Source organism: Pithys albifrons, chromosome 4 (assembly GCF_047495875.1).
Source record: "Pithys albifrons albifrons isolate INPA30051 chromosome 4, PitAlb_v1, whole genome shotgun sequence".
Lineage (NCBI taxonomy): Eukaryota > Metazoa > Chordata > Aves > Passeriformes > Thamnophilidae > Pithys > Pithys albifrons.
Genome location: NC_092461.1, coordinates 51,000,555 through 51,025,222, shown reverse-complemented (window position 1 = coordinate 51,025,222; position 24,668 = coordinate 51,000,555). Strand labels below are relative to the sequence as shown.

At 41.3% G+C, this 24,668-nt stretch overlaps 1 protein-coding gene across 1 annotated transcript in view; it reads left to right on the top strand.

Annotated features, from left to right (window-relative positions):
• The window catches only part of LAPTM4B (lysosomal protein transmembrane 4 beta), a 68,065-nt gene that overhangs the window by 27,861 nt on the left and 15,536 nt on the right, over nucleotides 1-24,668 (top strand). Inside the window, exons 5-6 of the mRNA XM_071554109.1 lie at nucleotides 5,752-5,850; nucleotides 14,585-14,680. Coding sequence (XP_071410210.1) covers nucleotides 5,752-5,850; nucleotides 14,585-14,680 — 195 coding nt within the window. The remainder of the gene's footprint in view (nucleotides 1-5,751; nucleotides 5,851-14,584; nucleotides 14,681-24,668) is intronic.

Sequence of the window (24,668 nt, the reverse complement as noted above, 5' to 3'; positions counted from 1 at the left end):
TTTAGAAACAAGATTAGTTTGTATTTTATCATTCAGACTGGAGATTAGTGATGGGGGCAAACTACCAAGACCTGTGATGAATTTTGTACAGTTAATGTCATCTTCTCAACAACATTTTGAAGCTGTTCTGCAACTGCTTTGAAGCTGATTATGCCTCCTGTGTTTTAGCTGTGGTGCCAAGCACAAAAGGCTCAGAGGAATCCCTTGTACCTTTCTCTGGAAAAGGGCTACATCAGTTGACAAAGGTGTATTACATTTGGTTTAGAGTGAATACACTGTGAGAGGGCAAAAGCAAAGGGGAGAGATGAAGATCTCATCCACTCTTACCAGATACTCAGACACACGATGAAACTGAATGCAAGCTTTGTCAAATTTTCAGCAATAATGGCATCAGTGCAGTGGACTCAAACATAAGACTTTTTTCCCTGCCTTTGAATAATACTCCTGGTGGATAGGTTTGTCATCTGAAACATTGTGTTTAGAACAAGACTGTGGTTACCACCCTTGACCCCATAGGTGGGACCTGAGTCATGCAGCTGGGTGTGATCCCTCCCAAAGATTAATAAATAAGCCATAGAATTGTCTTGCCCTCACCCCCTTTGCAGTGGTCTGCCAGGGCAGGCAGGAGGCAAGGATTGTATTTCTTCCTGGCATTCTTACAGTTTCTGTTGCTTTAAAACTGCTTTGCATTTGGGGAATAATAGTTTAGGGACACAGCTCCATAAGGGAAATGAAAAATACCAATCATTCTTCAAATCCATTATTGAGTATCTGGAAGAAGGTGTGCATTACGTAATGGAATACATTTGGCAGTCTCAGAAGAACATTTTTTCTTCCTCTAAGGTGAAACCCCTGTGTCTTTAACCACTTCTACTTCACTAGTATCTGAGATCATTATCTATTTACTTTGGTGCACGTCTGCCAGATTTCAATCTGTCAGAGATGAGCTACAAGCTAATGTGAAATGGTCCATGTACTTCTAGCAGGATGATGAGTACATACCAATAAGCTGGGCAGAGCCCTAGCTGAATAAGTTGCAGTTGTGTTAACAGAGTGTTTGGTAACATAAGCCTATACTGGCTGCTTCTTTCAGAGGAACAAGTGTCTTTGGAAACTTTTATTGGCTTTTGGTACACAGGTGTGTCACTTAATTCCCGTAGATTGCAAGAGCATCTCAGCATGAAGGGTCATGTAAATTAAGTAAAGGTTACAAATCTTACATTTTAAATGTTTTATGGTGATTGCATGCTAAGGGTTTTGAGTAATTATGTTGGACATCTGGGGCATTATCACTGACACTTAAAAACCAAAAACCTTCACATACAGAGAATCCAATGTGTAAAATAAAAATTATTTTGGTTCTTGGAGCAGTAGAGGTCTAAAGCAGTTTGACCTAAAGCACATTTCTTTCCTTTAACCCCACTAGATCTTTGATTTATGGGCTTTTTAAAACCTTCAGACAAAACACTTCATCTTCTGTCATCTGATAAGAGTATATGAAATGGATTGAAGCAGAGGTGCGTAACAGGCTAACCTGCAACTGTTATGCAAACATTTTTTTTATTCAAGTACAGCACTATGACAGTTCATCTAAACAAAATTTCAAAGTATATTGAATAACTTTACTGTGGAACTGCCTGCAGTGCTGCTGCCTAACAATTCATATGGTATCAATCATGCTTTTAAATCCTGGGGGAAACATGTAGAGAACATAAAGGAGATTAAACCTAAAGAAATTTTTCCTATAAACTAAAGCTTAAAAAAGAAATAGCCTTTCTGACATTTTTAATGTTGTTTTATAATTCCAAAGAAGTACTACTAAGTTCATAGCAGAGCTTTAAAAATTCTACTGACACATTACTGTTTTCTTTCAATTTTGTAAGATTCTGATTCTCAGTGGATTGCAACTGAGAATGAGAATCCACACCGTATTTTACAGTGGATTTTTGTGGTCCAGGAGGAAGGAAGATATGAAAGGTTATGCAAGGAGGCTGAGGGAATGAAAAATAGCCTTAGCCTTTTTCATTTTATTCTTCTTGTGCATTTGTGAAATATCAGTGCAGTAGAAGTGTACTTTCCATGCAAGTTTTTGATTCTTTTTACGTGTGTAACAGAGCTTTGATATGTATAAGGAGTAATTTTTTAAAATTAAAAGTGTACCAGGCATGTGGTTATGCACACAGCCCTTTCCATGTCCATGACAAGGTTAAAATGACACTTCAAGTATGACTTTACCATACTGGTTCAACACCACTACAACTACATTTTGTTTGTATAGTAAATTTCATCATGTGCTGCAGTCACTCCTGTATTTCCAGTGACAGGCTTGATTTTTCCCACCCAGAGGTATTTGAGTCTCAGCTTCATCAAATCTTGCACAACACTTGACACTGATCTTTTTTCAGAAGTTGCAGCACCAAGCCCAGTATTTGGAACTTTTCCAGCAGCAGGATTTCAACTACTGGTATCCCTGCAGGAGAGCAAACCCCCAGCACACAAACAGAATTTCTTGTTGCATCTCATGCACCCATATCAGTGTTGAAGCTTATCGCTGCAGTCTGTGGAGGGCAATGGGTCTTGGATTCATATGAACCACTGTTGGTACATGTTTTCCATGGCAATGAATGAGACTTTGGGACTGGCTGCTGCCCTGGGAAGACCCCAAGGGCCACCTGATGGCACCAGCTCCACGGTGATCCCTGAACCAGAAGAGCCTGGAACCAATCAACATGTTTCCTGCTATCTTTCCTGCTTCTTTGCCAGAAGCTGCAGGTTTTAAATGTTGGTTTTCCTTCAGCGCTGAAGGGGTTTGTAGCTGTGAGTCAAGATCAGACTGCTCACGGGGCAGCCCAGCCTAGTGAGCAAACAAAGGGGGTTGCTTCCATGCTGACCCAATGCCCCCTGGCTATTCATAGAATCCACACAGAAACCCTGAAAGCTCCAGGAGTGTTTGGCTTCAGTTTTCATACCCTGCAGTAAGGTCTCCCAGGTGGGGAGATGGGTGGGGGCGCAGCACCCAGCACCTCACTGGGACTTGCTCACACCTCGCATCTCTTTGGACAGACCCAGAAAGCTGAGCCTGAAAGGGACTAACCGCAGAATTTGTTCCTCACGTGCTGTCCTGACTTTGCTGTATTACTGAGTTTTTTCACCTGAAACACTGACACTCATCTAAGAGAGGGCCAGACACTGCTCAGCAGCATATCCTGCTCCCAGGCTTGACCAGGGGTCATGGCTCCAGCAGATGTTCCTGCTTTTCAATGTATTGGGTACTTTCTTTATCATTTTTCTGCCCTCATCTTTCCTCCAAGCAAAGCCCATTTGAGTAGATATCAGGAAACAGGCCATTACTTTATGGCCAAGACCCCAGCATGCAGTCATCCAGTCTGCAGTGTGTGACTGGTTCCCAAAAACCAGTGCGTAGGAAAACTAAGGTCTTATTAGGAATTTCTTATTACATTCACAAACTAATTTGACTAATTTTTTAATTGTAGGTCAATACTGCAAAAATCATTTGGCGGCAGTTTTACTGTAACTGTCCTTGACTGACTGGGCTTTCTAACTTTCTTGCATGGCCTCCCTCTTGCAAGCAGAAGGGCAGGTTGGGGCATTAATACTTAAGTTTTCTGCAAATAAGTTTTTTGTTTAACTTTTCAGTGCATTGTTGCTTGACACACACGCTACCTTTCTTTGTCTCTGGGTGACAGCATTCACTATATTTAGAGTAACCTTCTGTGGGGAAAAAAAAAGCAGCAACTTACTGAATTATAGCAAGCTAGTTTCCTACAAAAGTTATACCTCAACAAAGAAGATAATGTGATAAAAACTTCAGCCATGAAATGCAGTACAGGAACAGAAACATTGCTGTCCAGAAGCGGAAAATGTGCTTATGTAACATCTATCTGCAAACAGTTACAGCTGCTGTTGATGTTAACCACTCTGAACAGTTCGTGGAAGCGCTAAATAAAGAGCTATTCTCAGTAGCAGCTGTCCAAAAAAAAAAAAGATAATTTCCTGATGCACTGGGCTGGGTGCTGGAATAAGGGTTATTAAGGGGTTACTCTGGATTTACACCATCATGGCCAAGAGTACAGTTATAGCTCGGTCTAGTTAATTGTCCTGACAAGGATGCAGAGCTGGCCTGGTTAAGTAATTAGACCTGTAAGGGAAAAGGGAGTTATGTGTGGAAGGAACTATTGCATTCAGTTATAATGAGCTACTGTTGCAGTGGAGCTATCTATTGTGGAGAACAGCTCTGTCTGTGAACAATGGTTTATTCTAACTGAAATGGGAACTTGTGCCTCCCAATATTTCAAAACTATTTGGAACATTCATGTTAAAGGGTGTGTTTTCTTTAAGCAATAACAAATACAGTAAAACATTTTTAGAGGCTGTTTTTCAGCTGCTGATCCTAAAGTGTTTCACAACTGTACATCACTAGAGCCTGGGCTAAACAGGAAGATTAATGTTTTTGCCTCCATTTCATGTATGAGGTAGCAGAAGGACCTGGAGCACATTTCAGATTGAAATCATGATATATCTCCTCTGGAGGACCCATGCCTCCATGGGACATGCACTCAGACAGCAGCATTAACAAGTACACCTGGAGAAGTAGTCCAAATTTAGCCAAAATAAGATGGAGCAGAGTAGACTCAATGTACTTTGAAATCTCTTCAAATATTTGGATGAAAGGATTATCCTGTCCAATTTTTCCTGCTTTGACTTTCTGGAAGGAAGTGCCACTGGTCTTTGGAAAGCAGTGCCAGTATAATGGGCACTCACCAAGTACAGGACTTGCCTGCTCTTTCCCAAGATGGCAGATTTCCTGCTGCAAAGTTCCCAGTCCTCTGCTCATTTGTATCAGATGCAAATCCAGGGAGCAGTGAGGAAAAAGAGAACCCACACCACATTTGAAAGAGAAAGGGGTCCAAAAACTCCCCTAGTTTTGTGAAATTTCTGATTCTGCTCTGCAAAGTATTGCTTGCATAGCAAGAATGCTTAACTCATGAAACATGGCATGAAGTGATGAGTGGCTTTGTTCTGGTACAGACTGTCTAGCAATTATAGAGACCAGTGTACCATGTATAAGGAATCATAAATTAAGGCAAGCTAGACACTTCAATAGGGTGAAATGGTAAAGAGACAAGATTTTGTAGAGTTAAAGCCAAGATTTCACAAGTTTGACAGGTCATGTCATTGAACAAAGAAAAGGCCTAAGTCCAGCAGTGATGAAGATGCTTCAAGACCACCCGAGGGATGAAGTCAGGAGACCACTACTCAAATTTCAAGCCAAAAGGAAAGCTCTGCCCAAGATTTCACCTAGTCCTTAACATGGAAATTAGAAGGTGTAACTATGAACTCAAAACTGTATAAATGACTTATTTTACACAAACAAGCCAGGCAAGTTTTTGCCCAGTATGAACTGGCTTGCCTCCAGCATTGTTAATAAATACCTTTGCTGCTAAAAGAATAAAAAGTCTCTTAGCAGTTATTTAATTCGAGGTGTTTTTCACTATCAACATCCAAAGCAAAAAGCAAATCTCTCAGACCTCCAGGGAACCCTTGGCAGCCAAGTATTCACAATGCATGTTCCAGCCAAACTTACTGAAACTGGTTGTTGGTGCAGAGAGCTCCTGATTTAGTAGATCACAGAAAGCTTTGTAAGCTGTTAATTATAGAGTGCACTGATTGAATGCTCTTAAATGACTCATGAGATTAACTCACAGTGTTTTGCTTTTTTTGCTTATGCAGCCCAACAATTTTCCCTACAAGGAAGAGATTATGTCTGTGAACCCTACGTGTCTGGTTGTGATTATCCTTCTTTTCATAAGTATCATTTTGGCTTTTAAGGTAAGTACATTACTGTGTACCAAGTCTACTTCTGGTCATGGGTGGTACATCCTTTGCTGGGAGGTGTGTCTGTAGAGACTGATGCAGTGAGAGACCCCAGCAAAGCAGGACTCTGAGCCAAGTTAGTGTGGGAAAGATAAAAAGTGAAAGTCCTTTATTATCAGGCCTAGGGCCCACAGAAGTACATATGGACACACGGCCCAAACACCGATTTCTATGATTTTTATAATATTGTCTACCCAATCCCCAGTTCACACATCTCTTGGTCCAGCCCCATCCTGCCTCTGGTCACACCTCCTCAGGATTTGAGCCAGGGATTAGAGGGACCCTCTCTTCATCATTTTCCTCTTCCTCAGCACACAGGACTCTTCGAGCTTTTCCAGTGTTCTTAGACCCAAGGTTGTTGGCTCATGTTTATGTTTCATTCTGCAAGCCTTTTGATATTCTACCGTGAAGAGTAGTCTAAACAGCTAAAAGAATTTGAGCTATTGATATGTGGCAGAGGTTGGCATGTATAAACATTGAACTTAAGCTGTTAGCAATATTAACACACTAAATCTACATTTTGGTACAGTTACAAGTACTTCTAAGATCTATAAAAAATGAAAAAGTAAAAAATCAAAAACCGCTACGGCATCAAGACAATTTGGGGAACTACAGCCCAGGCAGCTGACAGCTATAGAGAACAGTGATAGACATCATGGAAGAAAAGCAGAAAATCTCACACACAAGCACAAGAACATACAGGCCATGATGGGGAAGTGTGATGCTTGTAGGAAGAGCTGAATCCTTTGAAGGAGTGGGTCATCCAGTGGACAAGGGAGAACCTGTTGATAAAGGCTTCTTGGTTTTTCAAAAGGTGTTTGGCAGAGTCTCTCATCAAGGGCTTTTAAAAGCACCCTTAGATATTCAGGCAGAAGAGAAAACGTCATCTCACAGACTGTAACTAGAAAATAGAGCATAAGGATAAATTATCATTGAAAGCCATGTCATTTGGTGCATTCATAAAAGATCTAGGAAGGGGAAGGAAATCTAACAACAATGGATTTTTTCAGTGTCATTCAAAATGGGGAAAACAATCAGCCAGAAATCTTTGCAGAAGGATCTCATGGCATCTCATGGAGTAATTAAACAATGAAATGGCAGAGAAACTCAGTGGTGACAAATTCTAAGTAGTGGGCACAGGGGAAGCACACTCTTGTTTCACAGACACTGCAGTGGATTCTAAAGTAAGCTTAGCCACATGAAAAATGTGTCTTGTAGCAGTAATAGACCCATGGAAATATTAGGTTACTGCTCCTTTCTGGTCAAACGAGTAAATCAAAGCTAAGAATATTAAGAAAGGAATAGAAAAACCAAAAATGTAAGTTGTATCATTTCTTTGCCTATTTTGATGTTTACTGCCTCTGGAAGTGAGCATTTGCTTCTGGTACTTTTTCTCAGAAAATATTTTGTAGACCAGGTAAATAGATTCATGTAATCCCTCCTGGGAGGAACATAGAGAACTGTCAGACCAGGCAGCAGAAGGACTGTGAGGATTTATTTGCTGTTACGCAAACCTTGTGGGTGAGAGGGCTGGAGGTGAGAGATACCAGGCAAAGGGGAGCTGTAGCATCACCCAGCACAGCAGGAAAGGGCTCCTGTGAAACCGCCACACCCAGGCTGACGGTACAGAGAGGTCGGCCCCCACCTGCCATGTGGGTCAGAAGTCTCAAAGGAGCTCAGAATAAGATCAGTCAAATCAATGTAGAAAAAACATTTACCTGTAGCTCCAAGTAGTGCTCTGAGCCTTGGACCTCTTGTAAAAGCATGCTGGTATGTTTACCCTTTCCTTGCACCCTTCTGCAAGTTTCTCATGGCCCAGTGCTTCCGTTTGTGTATTTCTCTTACGGGATTTTATTTCAGAATAGTTGTGCTCTTTCCCTGCGGGGCAACTAAGCATTAGAGAAATTCCAAATGTCACAATGACTCCAGGAATGTTGCCTTCAGAGAACACATTTGATAACACAAATAGAGGAAGTTATTGTGACAAAAGGGATAAATTAAGTTATCAAAGCTACTTCAAAACTGGGGAAAAACCCCAAGAAATAGGGTATATTAAGATGCTGTTGGGAACAGATGCTCACTTCTGTGATTCAGAAACACAATTTAGTCTTCTGGCCTTATATATTCGGAGTTGTACAGTTGATTTTATCTGCACCTGTAAGAAATATGTATTACCGTAATAAATACATAGATGTATCAGGTGCCAAGGAATGTGTTCTTTAAATTTCTCAGATGCAACAAATATCTCATTTTTACCCCAGATGGGTCTGGTGTTTTCATAAAGTACGTATGTCAAGGAAGCGTCAATCTTATAAAAAAAGGACAACTGGAATTGGAATGGCAAAAATATTTAGTACAGAGAAAAAAACTCCGAGAAGTTAACTGTGCAAAAAACTCATTTGCTCTTAAAGTGGCTAACACATGTTTTTTTCCAAGAGTATATGTGGCTCATATAATGCTCATTCTAGCAGCATGTTATCATATAAATTAGTCACAAAAAATATGACTCACACAGAAATACATGCTAAATTCCAGTTAGCCTTTTCTTTTGAATTTCTTACGTTTCCAGTAAGCTGTGGTGCAGATTTATAGAATCTGCTTCATGAAAAGAAAGCTGGACAAACACAGATGCATCACATTTTATCACTGATAGACTTAACAGATGGTGCCATGTTTGTATACTGAAACTGAAAAGGTACTGTGCATAAAAAAAATGCTTGAGCTCCCTCTCCCTCTGAAGTTCAACTAGAAATAAGGAGAGAAACCAAAATATTGTGACCTAGGAAAAACTGCATTCAGCTGATGGGAAACAGAATTAAATAATGCTTCAGAAACATTTGGCATTATGACACTTTTGGTTTTGGTGAAGTTACATGCATAGGGAAACATCACTGAGCAGAAAGCACGATTACACAGTATTAGATGTTGGGTTTGTGTTTTGTTGTCATAGGATTGTGAAAAGGCAAGGGGGATAAGAGATGGTGGTAAGAAAGCAAGCCAGCTAACCACACACAAGCACTTTGTCTTTTTATCCTTAGGATTTACTTGGATCTGAAGCGGTTAATGGGTATTTCAGGCAGAATCATTTTCAGAGTAGACCAAAATGTGTTATTCCATTCACTGTCTAAAAAAACTGAACCAGAGTTCCATGTGTGCTGGTTTAAAAGTAAACTGGCAGGAGAAATGAACCCAACACGAAAGAGATTACAAGTCAGTTACAATTTAATGAAAATATTACAATAAATGCAATGATACAAAGAGAAATTGGTTTTAACCCACAAAACCCAGAAGTATAACCCAGCACCCTGGGGCACAAACAGAATGGTGTTCGTTAGCCCCTGTGCTGAGTCCCATGTGATTCCCCTGAATCTAAAGTAAAAAGAAGCGGAAAAAAACCCCAGTTGGTGCAGGTGGTGGTCGCAGTCCTGTCAAGATTCTGGTCCTCCTCTGGATCCCACCAGTGGTTCCAGAGGTCTTCAAACCCCAAGATTATATACTCTCAGATTCAGATGGGAATGCCCAGTACCTCCCCCAAGGTGGGGAGTTCCATAATGGGTGATCTGACTCTGTGAGTCATGGGGTATTTTTGGAATTGTTGATGGCCTGTTGGCAGACATGACTCCTCAAGGCTGGGTGTGGAGGTGCTAACAACTCCCTGGAGGGGAGTTATCACAGCTCTATCTCACAGGCTTCTCTTAACACTCAGCTGAAGGGTCGGGTATGCCCTGGGCAGCTGCTGCAAGTGGTCCATTGTTAACAGTTCAGGAGAACATAGGTGTTTCCTAACTGGTGAAGGAAGGACATCCAGGAGCACCAATCTATCTTTATATATGTACACAGGACTTCAAATGGCACATAGCCAACCCAGTAGCTTTTGAATCATGCCTTCCTCTGCAGCTGTTTTGGAGAACAAGACCTCAGTTTCCTCTGGCCAGTCCCAGCTGCTGAGACAGAACAGTTGAGGTTTCAACCTCCCCACCATGGGAAGCCCTCAGGCCCAAATGAGCTCAGGTGAGCACAAACACAACCAGAATAAACTTTCTCCCCAGGCTTCCTTGAGCACTCTACAGCTTCAGAATATGGCCTCTTCTTTTCTTCTTTGGCCTTTCTCTTTCTGAAAAGTAGGTAGGCAGAGGTAATTGCCAGTGGGGCAGCCAGAAGGTATTCCACTTCAGTGAGACAAGGCTGGTCTTCAGCAAACTGAGTATTAACCATCGTCTCCGTAATATGCCTATAAGCTGCATGTGCAAGGTGTCGAGCCTGGAGATGAGACCATTTTGCATGTCCTTGTGTCCTCAGCAGATGAGAAAGGGTTATATGGAGTGAAGTTCTGTGCTCACCCTGAGAGATCTCAGCCCAGGGGAATGCCTTCTGGCAGGGGGAACCCTGACCTGCAACACATTGCCGCCAGTGTCTGCTACCTTCCTGTGGGGGTGACGGAGCAGTGGTTAGGATAATGAACACAGCCCCAAGAGCCAAGTTCTGATCCCCACTCCCAGGAGTGGCCAACAAGGACCCACAAGGTTGACACCTGTTCCATAAAAGCCTAGGACAAGTCTCAGCACTGGCCTTGCTGATGGTAGGGTAGTTATAGGAGAAGCATTTCTAAAGTAGGTGTCATTTGCTTTAAATTGCATACCCCAGTATGTGTAACTGAGGTGACAGGTGATGTCCTGACCTCTATAAGGTGCCATTTAAAGTGTTGCAGTCCAGTGGTTTGTTTTGGTATAATTAATTCTTTCCAATCACAACACTGCTTTGCTATTCTAAGCAGTGTTTCTTGTACAGCCTTTTTATACTCACTAGATGCACATTCTAGTGTGCTGGGAAGATGGAGTTAATTGCAGATTTCATCAGCACAGCAACCCATTGTTTCTCCTTCTGTAGTACCAACTGGGAAATATACATGGTCAACTAGTCTGCTATTAGCATCCCTCTGAAATCTTCATATAAATTTCAGTTTGTGTGTCTCGTTTTCACCAGTTACTGAAGCCCATCCCAGCTGTGTAAATAGAAGATTCAGAGCAGCTGGGGAATATAAAGGGATTCAGTGCAGGCAGCTCCTAACCCAAGAGGTTCTGTCAAGTCTGCAGCATTCACCCTGTGCTCACTGCCAGTGAGGGGGCAGCCCAGAGGGCTGTTGTGACCCAGATCAGCACAGACTTTTCCTTGCTGTGTTACAAGAAACAGCACAATACAGAAAACTAGTTTCCACAAAGATGATGGTCAGTCAGCTGGTCGAGCGCGTGTCTGATGAGCAAAGTATGCAGTGCATTCCTCTTGTACTGCTTAACAAAGGGCATGTGCAATTGCAACAGCAAGAAGCAAGGTTACAAAGCTTTGTAGGTTTCAGTTCCACAGGGGCTCAAGTAATTTCCCACCATGCCAAGGGGAAGATTGAAAGCTGGTAGAAGTAGACACAGTGCCTGTTTCTACCTTAAGCCTTTCTTGGGCAGCTGTCCTTTCATGTGGTGGCTACTTGGGGCTGCCTCCCCAAAAGGTGTCTGTGGTGTGCAGGAGTACCACTAAAGGCTGAGGGATTTAAGGCCTTTTATGTAGTGCCAGTTTCAAATGAGAACATTGGTCCCCTGAGATAAAAATCGACATACTGATATACTGTGTGTCCAGCCACACATTTTAAAGCAGTATTTGAAACTTCAGCCAAGCTTTTCAGGAAAGAAAGTTGGTAACTGAATCAGGAATCCCATTTAGCGGTCCAGCAGAACTGGTAGAAAACAATTATTAGGAACAAGTTTAAATTAAGTTAACAGGTTGAGGAAAACAAGTTTCCATGACTCACGATTCACAGACCAGCAGCACATGTCCAAAGCACTTGGACAAGGACATGCTCTGAGCTGCTGCCAGTCTCAGCCGTATGTGGGTCAGTGTCTCGGGGCCAATTACTTGGTGTGTGCTGGCTGATGACCTCTTTAATTCAGGGGCTGGAATAAACCTCACACACTCAGAAACAGCCCATGCGCACAGGAGCAGGGCTGATTAGAGCTAAGGTTCAGAGCTAGGAGAGCTGTAGGGGTTCATTGTGAGGTTTAAATGTGTTTTTTTCAAAATACGTAATTCAGTGGGAGAATGCAAGAATAAATCTGCCACAAGCTTCTCCCAGATAGAATTGTGTTGTCTGAAAGAGGGCTTCCCTCAATTTGGATTTTGGCAGAAGGAATATAGAAATAGGTTTGCAAATAGGTAGGCTCTTAATGTAAAGGGTTTCTTACAAAGATGGGCTGTGTCCCCACAGAAATGTACTATATTCAATCTCTGTTCTATATTGGCTCTTGTGCCATTCTCAGCTTACAATATCTGAGCATTGAAAGATACTGAACTATTTATTACCATTTTTAATTAACTGTGACATTTTACTTAATTCTGGAAAAGATGCAGTTCTCTGTGTATGTGCCTTTACTTGTTTCAGTAGCTTGGTGCAGGTTTGCATAGCCCACAGGGCTGTAGAGCCTGTCTTATATTCTCATGGGACTTAGCTCACTCCAGAAGCCTTTTGCTCTCCCCGTTTGATGGTCAAAAGTATTGTCAAAGTCTGCAACACTCTCCAAGTCATCGATGTTTGTAAGATGCTGTAAAAAAAGAGGAAGCAAATTTACCCGATTTTAACCAGCTTGGTCCTCATGGAAAAAACTCATTCTCATCTGCAAACAAGCAATCAGTGAGTCACGTGACATCCTGAAAAACACAGCTCATGTGTGTCAGCTCGAGATGGAGGAAGCACAGGTTTCACAGGGATAAGAGGCTTTTGGAAGGTCATCTGTGCAAGTGAGTCACAAAAATATGACTCACTCACTCAGACACTCAATCTGATTCATGCAGATTGAATCAGCACAGGCAGTTTAATTTGCACGTGCTAGTTTAGTGCAAGGATTGCTGTGCAGAACCTTCTGAGTGAAAATACAAGTTGGGCACTATCAAAACACATAGTTCTCATCACTGTCATGTGTGATTACATGAGAAGCAGAAAGCTCCAGAGGAAACTGCTTAGTCCCACCAGCCTTGTTACTGGCATGCTGCAGATTTGATTCCTACTCCTGCATGTCTTCCTGCCTTCTGTGTTCCTTCCAGTCACTTTGCGCATCTCTGCTGCCCAAACTGAAATCTTTCTTGCTGGTGAAGGAGACATGATGGATGTGAGCACTTTGCCCAACTAGTTTAAAAAAAAAAAAGTGAAGACAACTAGTTTGACAGGGAGCAGCCATATCCAGAGGCAAGTGAGCTCCAAGAGCAAAAGCAGTGAAGTTTGTGATCTTGGAGTAGGTTTATTGCTGCAGTAACAGGGTTTTTTGCTTTACACTGAAGAAAAAGATTTATAATAATGTTTATATGGTGAGAAATAATTCAGATGTCAATAAAAGCTTTTACATTGTCAATTTTCTCTAGTCAGGCAAGAATAGCAAGACTCCAGACTATTCCAGTCACATGGAATACTTAGACTTAATGTCATATTAAGTGGAACAGAGTATTGAAGTAATGCAGATGATAGATAGTATCATCGCATAGTCATTGTCCAGACTTTCCACTCACAGGGCAAGTAAGGAAGGTTTCCTGTGATTTTCCTCAGTCTCCAGCATGTTTGAGCTCTTTTTGCTGGGATTTGCTTCCACTTTCTACCACTACTAAACCCCAGTTGACAATATTTAAACATCCTTACCATTGAGTAATCTAAAACTGCTTTCTGTTTACTTTTTGTTGCTGTTCCTGAGACATTCTGCACCTGTAGCACCTTCTTTTTTTTTGTCACAGTCTAAGCTGTACCTTCATTATATGTTGTAAAACTCATCTCTGCAGGTATGCAGCATCCCATGCACAGCAATGAGGTGCCTGACTAAACTCATCCCTCTCTGTATCTCTGTAGAGAAGTGTAACAAAGAAAGTCAGCCTATGTGACCTGCCCGTTTCAGTAAAATGGAGGTTATATACACAAAACTACATTACTTTAGCCATATTCATGCACAAATAAACTGTTTCTTTTCAAAACAATTAGTCTGCATTAAGTATGCTGTACTATTAAACATCTAGAATAGCAATTGTTATTCAGACAGATCTAGACTGCAGTATCTCTGCCTAGATGGAGTGACTTGTAATGCAACACAAGTATCTGTGATCATGGAATCATATAATCACAGAATGGTTTGAATTGGAAGGGAACTTTTAGTTCATCTAGTCAAACCCCCACTGCCATGAGCAGATACAGCCCCATCCAACCTGACCTTGAGCATTTCCAGGGATGGAGCATCCACAGTTTTTCTGGACAACCTATTCCAGTGTCTCACCACCCTCACAGTAAAAGGTTTCTTCCTTATGTCCTATCTAAATCTACCCTCTTTCAGTTTTAAACCAGTGCCCCTTGTCCTGTCACTACAGGCCTTGGTAAAATGTCTCTCACCATCTTTCTTATAAGCCCCTTTTATATACTGAAAGGCCACAGTAAGGTCTCCCCAGACCTTCTCTTCTCAAGACTGAAGAACCCCAATACTATTAATATGAGGAACCGTGTTAGATTACTCATGGAGCCCCTACACATTCTCATAGTCACTGCAACCAAAGAAGTGACTGTCTTGTGCTTCTTTCGAGCTGATACTCATTTTTATAAAAATGGAAATGCTCTAACAGAAAAATGTCTGTGGTTTATTACCTGCACAGAATAATAAATCTCTTTTCTTTGCAGGGTTACTTGATAAGCTGCGTGTGGAACTGTTACCGATACATAAATGGCAGAAACAACTCAGATGTGTTGGTGTACATTACCACCAACGACACTGCGGTAAGGATGGGAAATGGCAAACATTAATCTAATGTTGTTGTACATTTAACAGCTTTATTTTATATTAATTTCTGACTCTTTAGTTAACCATTTTAATTCCTTTGAGTGTCCTCATCTGTTAGTTATGGTGGGACTTGAGATTCAACAGACTGACATGCAGCGGTTGCAAATCACATCTATTGCTAAAATACTCAGTTTATTTTATGCACATAATCTGTTAAAGAATCTGTGTTAATCATAAACTACAGTTTATCTTATGGCCCCAGGAATTCTGATCTCTCCAGCCATGTGATGATCTGGACAGTGTGGGGAATGACTAGGACTCAAGGATGCCATGGTCTACAACTGCTGGGAAATTTGGATTTATCTGTAGAAACTGTGATTTGGGGCACTCAGCATCTGGTGTAGTGCTTTACGAACTCACAGAGTGGAGCTAAAAGGCAACGAAAGTTCAGTGATTCATTTCCCAGCTCATGATGGCATTTGTATGGTAAGGAGACAGAATGAAACAGAGATTGACATGAAAGAAATTAATAAGCAGACTTTAACCTCAAGGAATGGAAGGTATCAGTTCACTTTACAGCAGTTGAGTGCCAGCATGTGCACGACATGACTGCTAAGCCATGTCTTGCTTCTTGCAGAAGGCACTGAAGGAATACAGGAAGAGTCTCTGGAAAAGAGCCAGTTCTGCTGCAGTAGTATCACCTTGGAGCCACTCAGTTCCACCCAAGCTGCACACTGATGGCACTGTGCCAGATCAGTCCTGGGGTGACTCCACTGTCTAATATAACAAGGATCTTTACATCACTAACATAACAGAATGAAAGCAGGATAAACTTTGTCCTTTTGATCATCTGGGTAAAATCTCAGGATTGCCTTCCTCAGGTTTTCCTAATTGTGGGTGGTCTCCACACACTGGGGTATTAGAGTATCAACTATAAACCATTGGAATGAGTGATTGCTGTGCAGCACAAAGGGCTTAGAAAACTATCACTGCTTTTATATGCAAGTTGTAACTCTTGTGTAGTTATTTGTCTTCAATACCTGAAGCTTTAAGAAAAACATAAGAAGTTTTACAGACCATGATCACAGCTGGCAACCAGGACATTTAAGTATAAAAATATGGATTTATTGAAAGCTAAGATGTATTATTACTTTCTTTACTGGAATCTACTTTGAGTAAAACCACGAGTTTTATGTGAAATAATTTTGATAGCTCTTTGTTCAGCCTTTGGGTAGTTGTAACTCAGTTTTAAATATGGTTAACTCTACAACCCACAGAACTGGCAGGCTCGGTTATTGGAGAGTGTCAGCTGGATTATCGGGGAAACTACACTTACTTTTGAAAAGTTACAGTAAAACCATCTGCGTCACTGCTTCCTTTGGAAACAAAAGACTGTTTTTTAGAGATGCCTGGTTACCAAAACTCTTCCCATTACTTTTGTATTTAGTAATTACCAAAGTGCTCTGAGCTACCTCTTCATCTTTAAAATACTCATGAGTGTTTCTGTGAGGAAAGGGAACCCTTTTGTGCCATTCACAGATGACATATTGTTGCACTGAGTGTTTAATTCAATTTTGCTTGTCTTGATCTTACAAGCCAGCTACAGCAGAAGCAGGTTTTGGGGAAGGCTGTGCGTTCCTAGCTAGTGCCCTGAGCATTGGACTCTTCCTTCCCCAATATTTACACCTCCTTAATTTGAAAAAGGTCAGAATCTATTGCTTTCAGGTATGATCTATGTTTCTAAGGAAGTTCAATAAGAAGACATTAGATCAGGTTCTGTAGGAAGAACTGTTGGGGAATTTATCTGCTAACCAAGAATATCACCCAAAAGTCTTGTTTGTGTGTACAGAAAGGCTCAGGAGCAATGCTGCTGGGAAGTCTCTCAGATACAACAAAGGAGGCAGGAGGAGAGTCAGTAACAACCTGCATATTGAATTATTTATTTGGGGTGAAGACAAGCTTTATTCAAACCCATGTCTGACTTCTTCTTTCTAGTCAGGAGGAGCTCCTTCATCCCTGGGTGACACACTCTGTGTCCATCTCTTGCACATCTTTCTCTGACAAGCTCCATGGACACCCACCAGCACAGCGCACTCAGTGATGTGATGGAGGAGCTGTGTGCTCCTGAGCAGCCTCTTCTTTCTTCTGCTCTTTGCTGAGCTTCAGCAAGAATAACAGTGTGTAGGGATAATCCTTGTCATTCTCCACTCTAAATCAGAAGATTGTTCTTCCTTCTGTTCATCTGCCAAAATCACAGACTGAACAAGATTAATTTTTTTCTATGTTTACACTGAGAAACAGCAACAAAAAACCCTCTTCACATGACTGTAAAAAAGTAAGCTCAACACAATTGGATAAAATAGGGTTTCAAAATGAAGTGTGGAAGAATAAGACTTTGAAAGTTGAATACTGAGAACCTTTTAGAGTTTAGGACTCTTGATGAAACCTTATGAAATTCTGAAATGCTGTGATAGGGCACTGCAGTCTGTTGAAATATATAATACTCCCCCACCACTCAAGTGTACTTTTTTATTAAAATTATATTTTTTCATTTTTATGCATGTTGGGAAACTTCTTTCAGCAGGGCTTCTTCATGCCAACATGCCTTTAAATCATAAATTGCAAGTTTCTTAAATCTGAGAGTCAATCTCTGCCCTCCTCTTTGAAATAAGTATGTCATTTGTATAATCAAGCCTGCTACCTGAATTCCGGAAGGAGCTGCAAGTCGTGTCTGCAGGGTATGCTCATCTTCAGGGATATTTTTGATACATTTTTATCATTACCTAAAAGAATCTACACATATGGAAGTGAAAATCTAAACTATAATATGAGGACCTTCAAGATCATCTAGTTCCAAATGCTCTGCCATGGGCAGGGAGGGACACCTTCCACTAGACTGGGTTGCTCAAAGTCCCATCCAACCTGGCCTGGAACACTTCCAGGGAGGGAGTGTCCACAGCTTCTCTGGGCAACCTGTTCCATGTCTCACCACCCTCACAGTAAATAATTTCTTTCTAATGTCTATAATCTAAACCTTCCCTCTTTCAGTTTTAAACCATTCCCTCTTGTCCTGTCACTACATGCTCTTGTGGAAGGTCCCTCTCCTGCTTTCTTGGAGACCCCTTTTAGATATTGGAAAGTGCTATAAGATCTCCCTGGAGCCTTCCCTTCTCCAGGATGACATAGGAAAGGTGTTTCAGACCCCTGATCATCTTTGTGGTCCTCCTGTGGACTTGCTCCAACAGCTCCATGTCCTTCTTATGTTGGAGACCTCAGAGCTGGATGCTTCCTTTTTTATAGAAATATTTTGTCTTAAAATTCTGCATTCCATATATATATGTATGCATATGTATATACACACACACATTCAAATACATACCTATTAGTCTGAATTGCTTCACGCTACATGTTCTGCTACATGCTTTAGTGTTCCCAGCACAACAATTTCCAGTTAGTTCTCATACATCTGAACTGTAACTAACCTGTTATCAGCTACCAGCTAATCTGATTTTTGTCACTCAGTGTAAGTGGTTTAAGCCATCCTTTTTGCAAGTGTGCCATCTGGAACTAACAGACGTCCTCCCATTGCAGGCTGTGAACGGGGATATTCCTGCTGCCCCTGTTAGGTGAGAGGTCCTCATTCTGAGACCTTTGATCAAAGCTCGACATCACATGAATGTAACTGGCTTGGCTGCATGAACAGACTGTGTTATGGTGTGGGAGAACCACCTGGTGCTGGGTATGAGAATGGCCTGGACCCCAGGTGTTCCTCTTATGCTCCAGGACCTGGGGATCCAGCTGTGTACCTTTGCCACAGCAGAGTCTCTTAGGTATATGCATCTCCCTTCTCTAAGTGTTCTTCCAATACTTCTCTCCCCTCAGTTTATGAAGGTGTCTGTAGGAAATTTTCGCATGGCGGTAAGGTGGCTCCCCCACAGTGAACCATAGTAAGCTGAGGATTGTTTTTTTCCACTTTCCCAAACTGATGTTGCTTTTTCCTGCCAGCCTCTCAAACACATTATGGATGAAGATTAATTTTCCACACCAATTTAAACTGTGACAGCAGTACCATAGAAATGTTCATCCAATTTGGAAAAATTGCTAGTGTACCAGGTGCAAAGGATGACCCAAAGTTAGCCATTTGTTCTCCAGAGCAGTAGCAGTTCTATTGTGCTCTTGTTCAGCCAAGGGATTTAATTCTGTGTATTTTTAACTCTCACTGAAGCCAATCAGTGGAAGTTTCATCTCCGGTCATGCTGCCAGTGGGGATAAAATGTAATGCTGTAAATCCCTCTTCAAAGTGGGATTTAGATCTTTATGTGCTTTATAAAATTGCTTCAATAGATCTTATCTAACATGCATTTATCCACAATGGTTAATAAGTTACTTCTTTTAAAAATGTGAATATACTCCCTCTGTGGACATGACCTCAACTAAACAGCCTGTAATTAAACAGTCAACACTTTTGTTTGCTTTCTCTTTCTCACTGTTTGAGAAGTGCAAAGTTAGTTCTTTCATTTCTGATGGATAATTCCTCTGTGGAGAGGACTAATATTATTTGGTAAGGTTGGAAGAGCCATTGTTTATATGTCATGTGTGGAAGTGTCCTAGGTTGAGCTGGCAAAACGCCAGCTGTCCAGGACAAAGTGAAAAGGGTTCCTCCTCCCCCCAACCAGCTAAGGGGAAAAGAAGAGGGAAAGAAAAAAACTCAAAACCAGGTTTATGCTGAAACAGAAAAGAGAAAATTAAGAGGAAACTACAATATAACACACACTTACACAAGTTACATATATATAACAAGGAATAACTTCCCACTCTCCAATTAATACAAAGCAAAGTCTATTACACTAGATCTGTAAGTACTCTAAGAGACACATAGCAAGAAACAGAAAGAGTAACAACAAAAATGTTTCTACTTCCCTGAATGCAAACAAATTGCAAGGAGCGGCAGCAGGAGCAGGGCCTAACAGATGAGAGCAACTGCCATGGTGGAACTGACCTAACACCTCCCACTGCTGCCCCATATCTTAAGTTTGCGTCATCTGGTATGAAATACTTCCTTGGATACCCAGTCAGGTGAGAGCTGTCTCCCAATCCACATAGATTCTCTGAGCCTGCCAATTTGAGGCCTAGCTAAAACCACTACAGGAAGGAAATTAATTTGCCTGTGGATGGAGGGAAGGACCCTTCGACTCATGCCAGTTAAACAGACTGAAGCATGAGATGGAGTCCAGAGATTGACATACACAAGAGCTCTTATTTCTGATAGCTGCTTTTGGACCTGTGATTTCTAACTACTGAGCCAGTTTGTGGATGGTACATGTGGAGTAGAAGACAACTTGAAGAAAAATCCTGCTTTGAAGATATTTTCCATAGAAATCCTGTCAAGTTGTCAGTGTTCACCACGTGGCTGATGTTGTGTGGCAGTTTGTGTGCGTAATTGTTACTGGGCCATTAGACCACAGCATCTTTTTGCAGTGAATAGTAACCATGAAGATACTTCAAAAAGAGCTGACACCACAAATGAATAGCCCCTGTGACTCACCCTCCAAGTTCTTCTCAGGACCTCCAGCTGAGTCCAGGCAGAGGACCCTTGAGCTTCCCTAGTGGAAAATAATAAAACCCGCAAGAGGAAAAACATGTAAAACAGAAGACAGAGAAGAGGAAGAAGAATGATGGGCAAGAAAAAAGGGAGAAAGTAGGACTATGCAGTGCTTTAAGTAAAGGGGGTGATTAGTTAATAACCGCATACTAATAAGCTACATGAGACCTGGAACTGTGGTTAGAATGCTGGATCTGTTTGTCTGCAGAACTGCACTTATAAACATTCCCAATGACCGAATCTTCAAAGGGTGCAAGCTCCATGTAGAGGGCACCATTCACATCTTGGTAGTGTGCATGTACAACATGTGCTGCACTCCTTCCTCTTCTATTTGATCCTGAATTGCAGAAAAATATCATGGCTGTCGGTGTCTGCCCACAAACAGCTATTCAGCTGCTCCAGCATTTCACATTCTGCTTGCAGAGAAGTCCCATCCTGTTGTCAGTTGGCTTTTAATCTTAGCAAAGAGTTTGTTCCTTCTTATTTTTTTTAACTTTCCATATTATCATCTGTACTCAGCTCTTTCTTCTACTGTTTATGGAAGATTTTTTTTTTAAAATCCAGCATTCCCTGTGGTCTGAATTGTTTCATGCTGCCTGTTTGCTCTGTTGCTTATTGCCATTGGGTAACCGCATTTCTTGTTACAGGTCTCACCTATTACTTACATAGCTGCTATCAGAAGCCAGCTGTGCAGTTTGGAGTGGGCTATTAACAGCCAAATTCAGTCAAATACTCTCTGAAGTTTAAAAATAAGATTTCCAAAGTATTTTCATGTGTCATCACAGTAATTAAATTTACTTGTGAGTTAAATCACAACATTGAAGTGTACATGGTTATCTGTTTTCCCTAGTAGATTTTTATTTTAAACACAAGAACTGTATTTATTTGCAGGTTACACACTGGAATTTTTCTAATACATGACAATTTGTTAGACGTTTGCAGTAGAAATAGACAAATCTGTCATCAGTGTTCATAATTAGATTAAAAAGAAGACATGAAATGGGGATATGTAATTTAAAGCTTCCAAATACTTTTAAATTCACTAATTGGGTTTGTTGCAATGTAGGAAAAAACAGCGTTTATAAATTTGCAATGTTTCTTTCTTCAGTGCTTTTTTTCCTAACAGAATAGATTCATTACCATCTGAGAGCTGATGTTCTTTGGGCTTCAAAACACAAGTCAAAGTCTTCAGTATAATTCCAAGGATACACATCAGTGTGGCAAAAGTCAATGACAGTTTAAATCCCAGTTGCCAAGGATATCTAGGTGTGAAGCTGTGCTGTGTGTGAATTTTGCAGGTCAGGCTCAAGTCATAGTTACACTGTGCAACAACAGATGGGGGCGGTGAGAATTTGCTCAGGCAGGTGTTGCTCAAACAGGGAAAGGCAGCAGGGTGCGAGAGGCAGAGTCCCAGCAGCAGTTTGCTGTGCTGTGGCTTTATAGCCGTAGAGTTGGCCTGTGCTGGAAGCCCTGCCCTGCTGCAGAGCTGCTCCCCGAGGGGTGGTCCTGCTGCAGCTTTAGCACTACCTCATCTGGTGCCTCATCGCATCCCCTTGCAGAGCACAGCCCTGGCCTTTGCCAGGAGGAGAAGGAACCCCTCACACATCCCAGTCCCTCCCACTCAAGCCCCTCTGCTGAAGCTTTCCCAACCACTAAACCATGCAGATGCCAAAGGACCATCAGCTGAGGGGGCAGGAGCAGCAGCAGCTGGTGGCTCAGTGGATGGCTGTGTTCTCTCAGAGGAGCACCCAGCTGCCCATGTTTGCCTGAGGGTGTGACAATAATCACGAGGTCCATCTTTCTGCGGTTATTAATGGCCTCTGGTGACTTACGGATTTCCAGTCTGATTCCAATTCACTTTAGTGGTTCCCATAGAGCAGTTGCACTCTTCCCAAGCATCCCTTGGGACTCTTTATGGACACAGGACTGTCCGCTGCAGTCTGTTCCAGACTGCATTGCACTTGAGGTTTTGGTCCTCTGTCTTAATAGCAATGAGGAAAGCGAGGTCTGTTTTAAATTACCTCTGTGACAGACATTCAATTTCAGAAAGAACAAGGTTGAGTGGGTATTCATCTACCAAATTTAGAAGACCTACAACCATTTGTGGTAGTTTTTGGTTGACAAGTACTTTACAGATATGAGTTACTAACATTAATAGATTTTTTTAATAAATACAGACAGAAGTCTTTCCAGCAATGTCTGTAATGCTTGGCTGTAACAACCATACTTTTGGGAGATGACAAGTCCTGTTAAACAATTTGGCTGTTTCATGTGACCTATTCCCAGGTTTCTGTCTTGTTAACCCTTGAGTAAGATACACAGTGTAAGAGGAAAGAAAGTTAGAAAGAGATGCAGTTTAGTAATTAAAATGCCCACAAAAAGAGTAGTGCTCTCTCACAGTTTCTGCACTCAGGACGCCACATCAACCATTTGTTACACAGAGGAAAAGTATTCTTCAGTGTCTTCAGTAGTGATGACTTGCAGACAAGTACACCCTGAGAAAGCATGTGCTCATCTAGAAAATGCTCATTTTGAAAAAAAAGTGAAGGAAAAATTGAAAAAATAAATATGTTCTGCCTGTACAAAACCATGATGTGCAAACAGATGCTGCAGTAGAAAGCTAACCAAGATGTAGGAAATACTTCTGTGGCCTGCTGTGACTGTCCCTTCATGCCTTTGAATGGAGAGAGTAATTACACCATTATACTGGATGACTTTTATGAGGTTGCACATGATAGAAAAAGACAATAGCTTCCTGAATCCAATTTTCTTCCCATGCAAGGGTAATCACAATATGTTCCTAAATATTACTGTGTCCTAGTAATATATATCTGAAAACATTGTGCTGGTTCGTTGCACAAATTCATAAGCTAGTGTAAAGTTTCTTAAATAGTGTCTTGGAGAGTTGGTGGCTTGGAATAAACAAGCAGTTTTGTCATAGGAAAACAAACTGTACCATCTCTAACTTGGCATAGCTGATTTTGCAGCATTGAGCCCTACTTCTTTGCTGAATGGGGTTATAAATTATCTCTGAGCTACTCTGCTTCCAATTGCTCCATCTGTAATCATTCTAGTGTGGTTTCTAAAGGAAACGCATACATAAGAACATGAAAACACTTCCTGTACATGTTGAGGGGAAGATTTCTTGGGATTTATTTGACAGACAATATAGAATGAAATCCTTAAATAGTAATTAACTAGCACACTTTGGACAGATTTTTCAAGCAAAAGCATGCAAATGAAACGAGCATCTGTGCATAAAGCAAAGTAAAACATTTTTCATTTCAAATTGAATATGATTTGTCTCGGATATGAAGCTTTGGCTTTGGCCCTATACCCAGGGCTTTTTTCTATCTGGGGACAAGGAAAGGAGAAAAATTTAAAAAAGATGGGAACTATTTTTTTTTAACATTGCTCTCTGACTTCATCAGAAACAGTTGCTTTGGCTGGACTCATTGAGCAAAGTGCCCACTGACATTGTAAAGAGTCACCTCTGAAACAGATATTTATAAGGATTTATTTATAGGAATTGCTTCTAAAGGGCAGTTGATCTCTGGAAGAATTTCTAACCCAAGTTAGGTGAGTGAAAGTACCTGCCTGCCACTCCCCTGAGCATGAAAGAAGATTTACCCAGATGTGGGTCAGCTCCTTCCCTTGCACCCTCCTGGCTGAAATGCCTCTCTACATGCCTGATCTTGGAGCTCTCTCTTCAGCCTGGACTTAAAACTGTCAAGTGAGTTTCTTAGTAGGAAGAAAGTAACTGTGGACTGCACTGCAGGGGAGCAAGGATCCTTCTTGGGATGAAGAAGGGCAGAACAAGAGAGAACATGCTAGAAATCTTAAAAAGTCATGAGTGGCAGAAGATGTAAAGGAGGAAAACTGCTCACTGACCTAGCAAAAGAACTAGGGGATATTCAATGAAATATCTAGTGGCAGGTTTCATAGCAAACCAAGGAATGTATTTCATCACCTAACACCTAGATGAGCTGTGAGACTGCTGGCCACAGGACATTATGGTGCTAGAAGTCAAGATGGTTTCAAATACAGGCTAGAGAAAACAGTGTAAGAAAAATTCTTATAGTGACCAATTCAGCAAGTCCTTGGCATTGCAATTTCTCACAGTCCAGAGAATATTCTGGGCAAGTTGTAACTATATATGCTTGTGCTTCTCTTTCTTAATTTCTTTCATTGTTCTGTCTTGCACTTGCATTTCTTCATCGTCCATCACTAATTACTGTGATCTGGATGAAACTTTTACCTGATCCAAGAGAGCTGTCCCTACATGCAAGTGCTAAACTGCAGCATGATGAAAGCTAATCCCTACTTCTGTCTCCAGTGCTTGTCATGTATGTAACATCTGTCTGTGTCTCACCACAGAATTA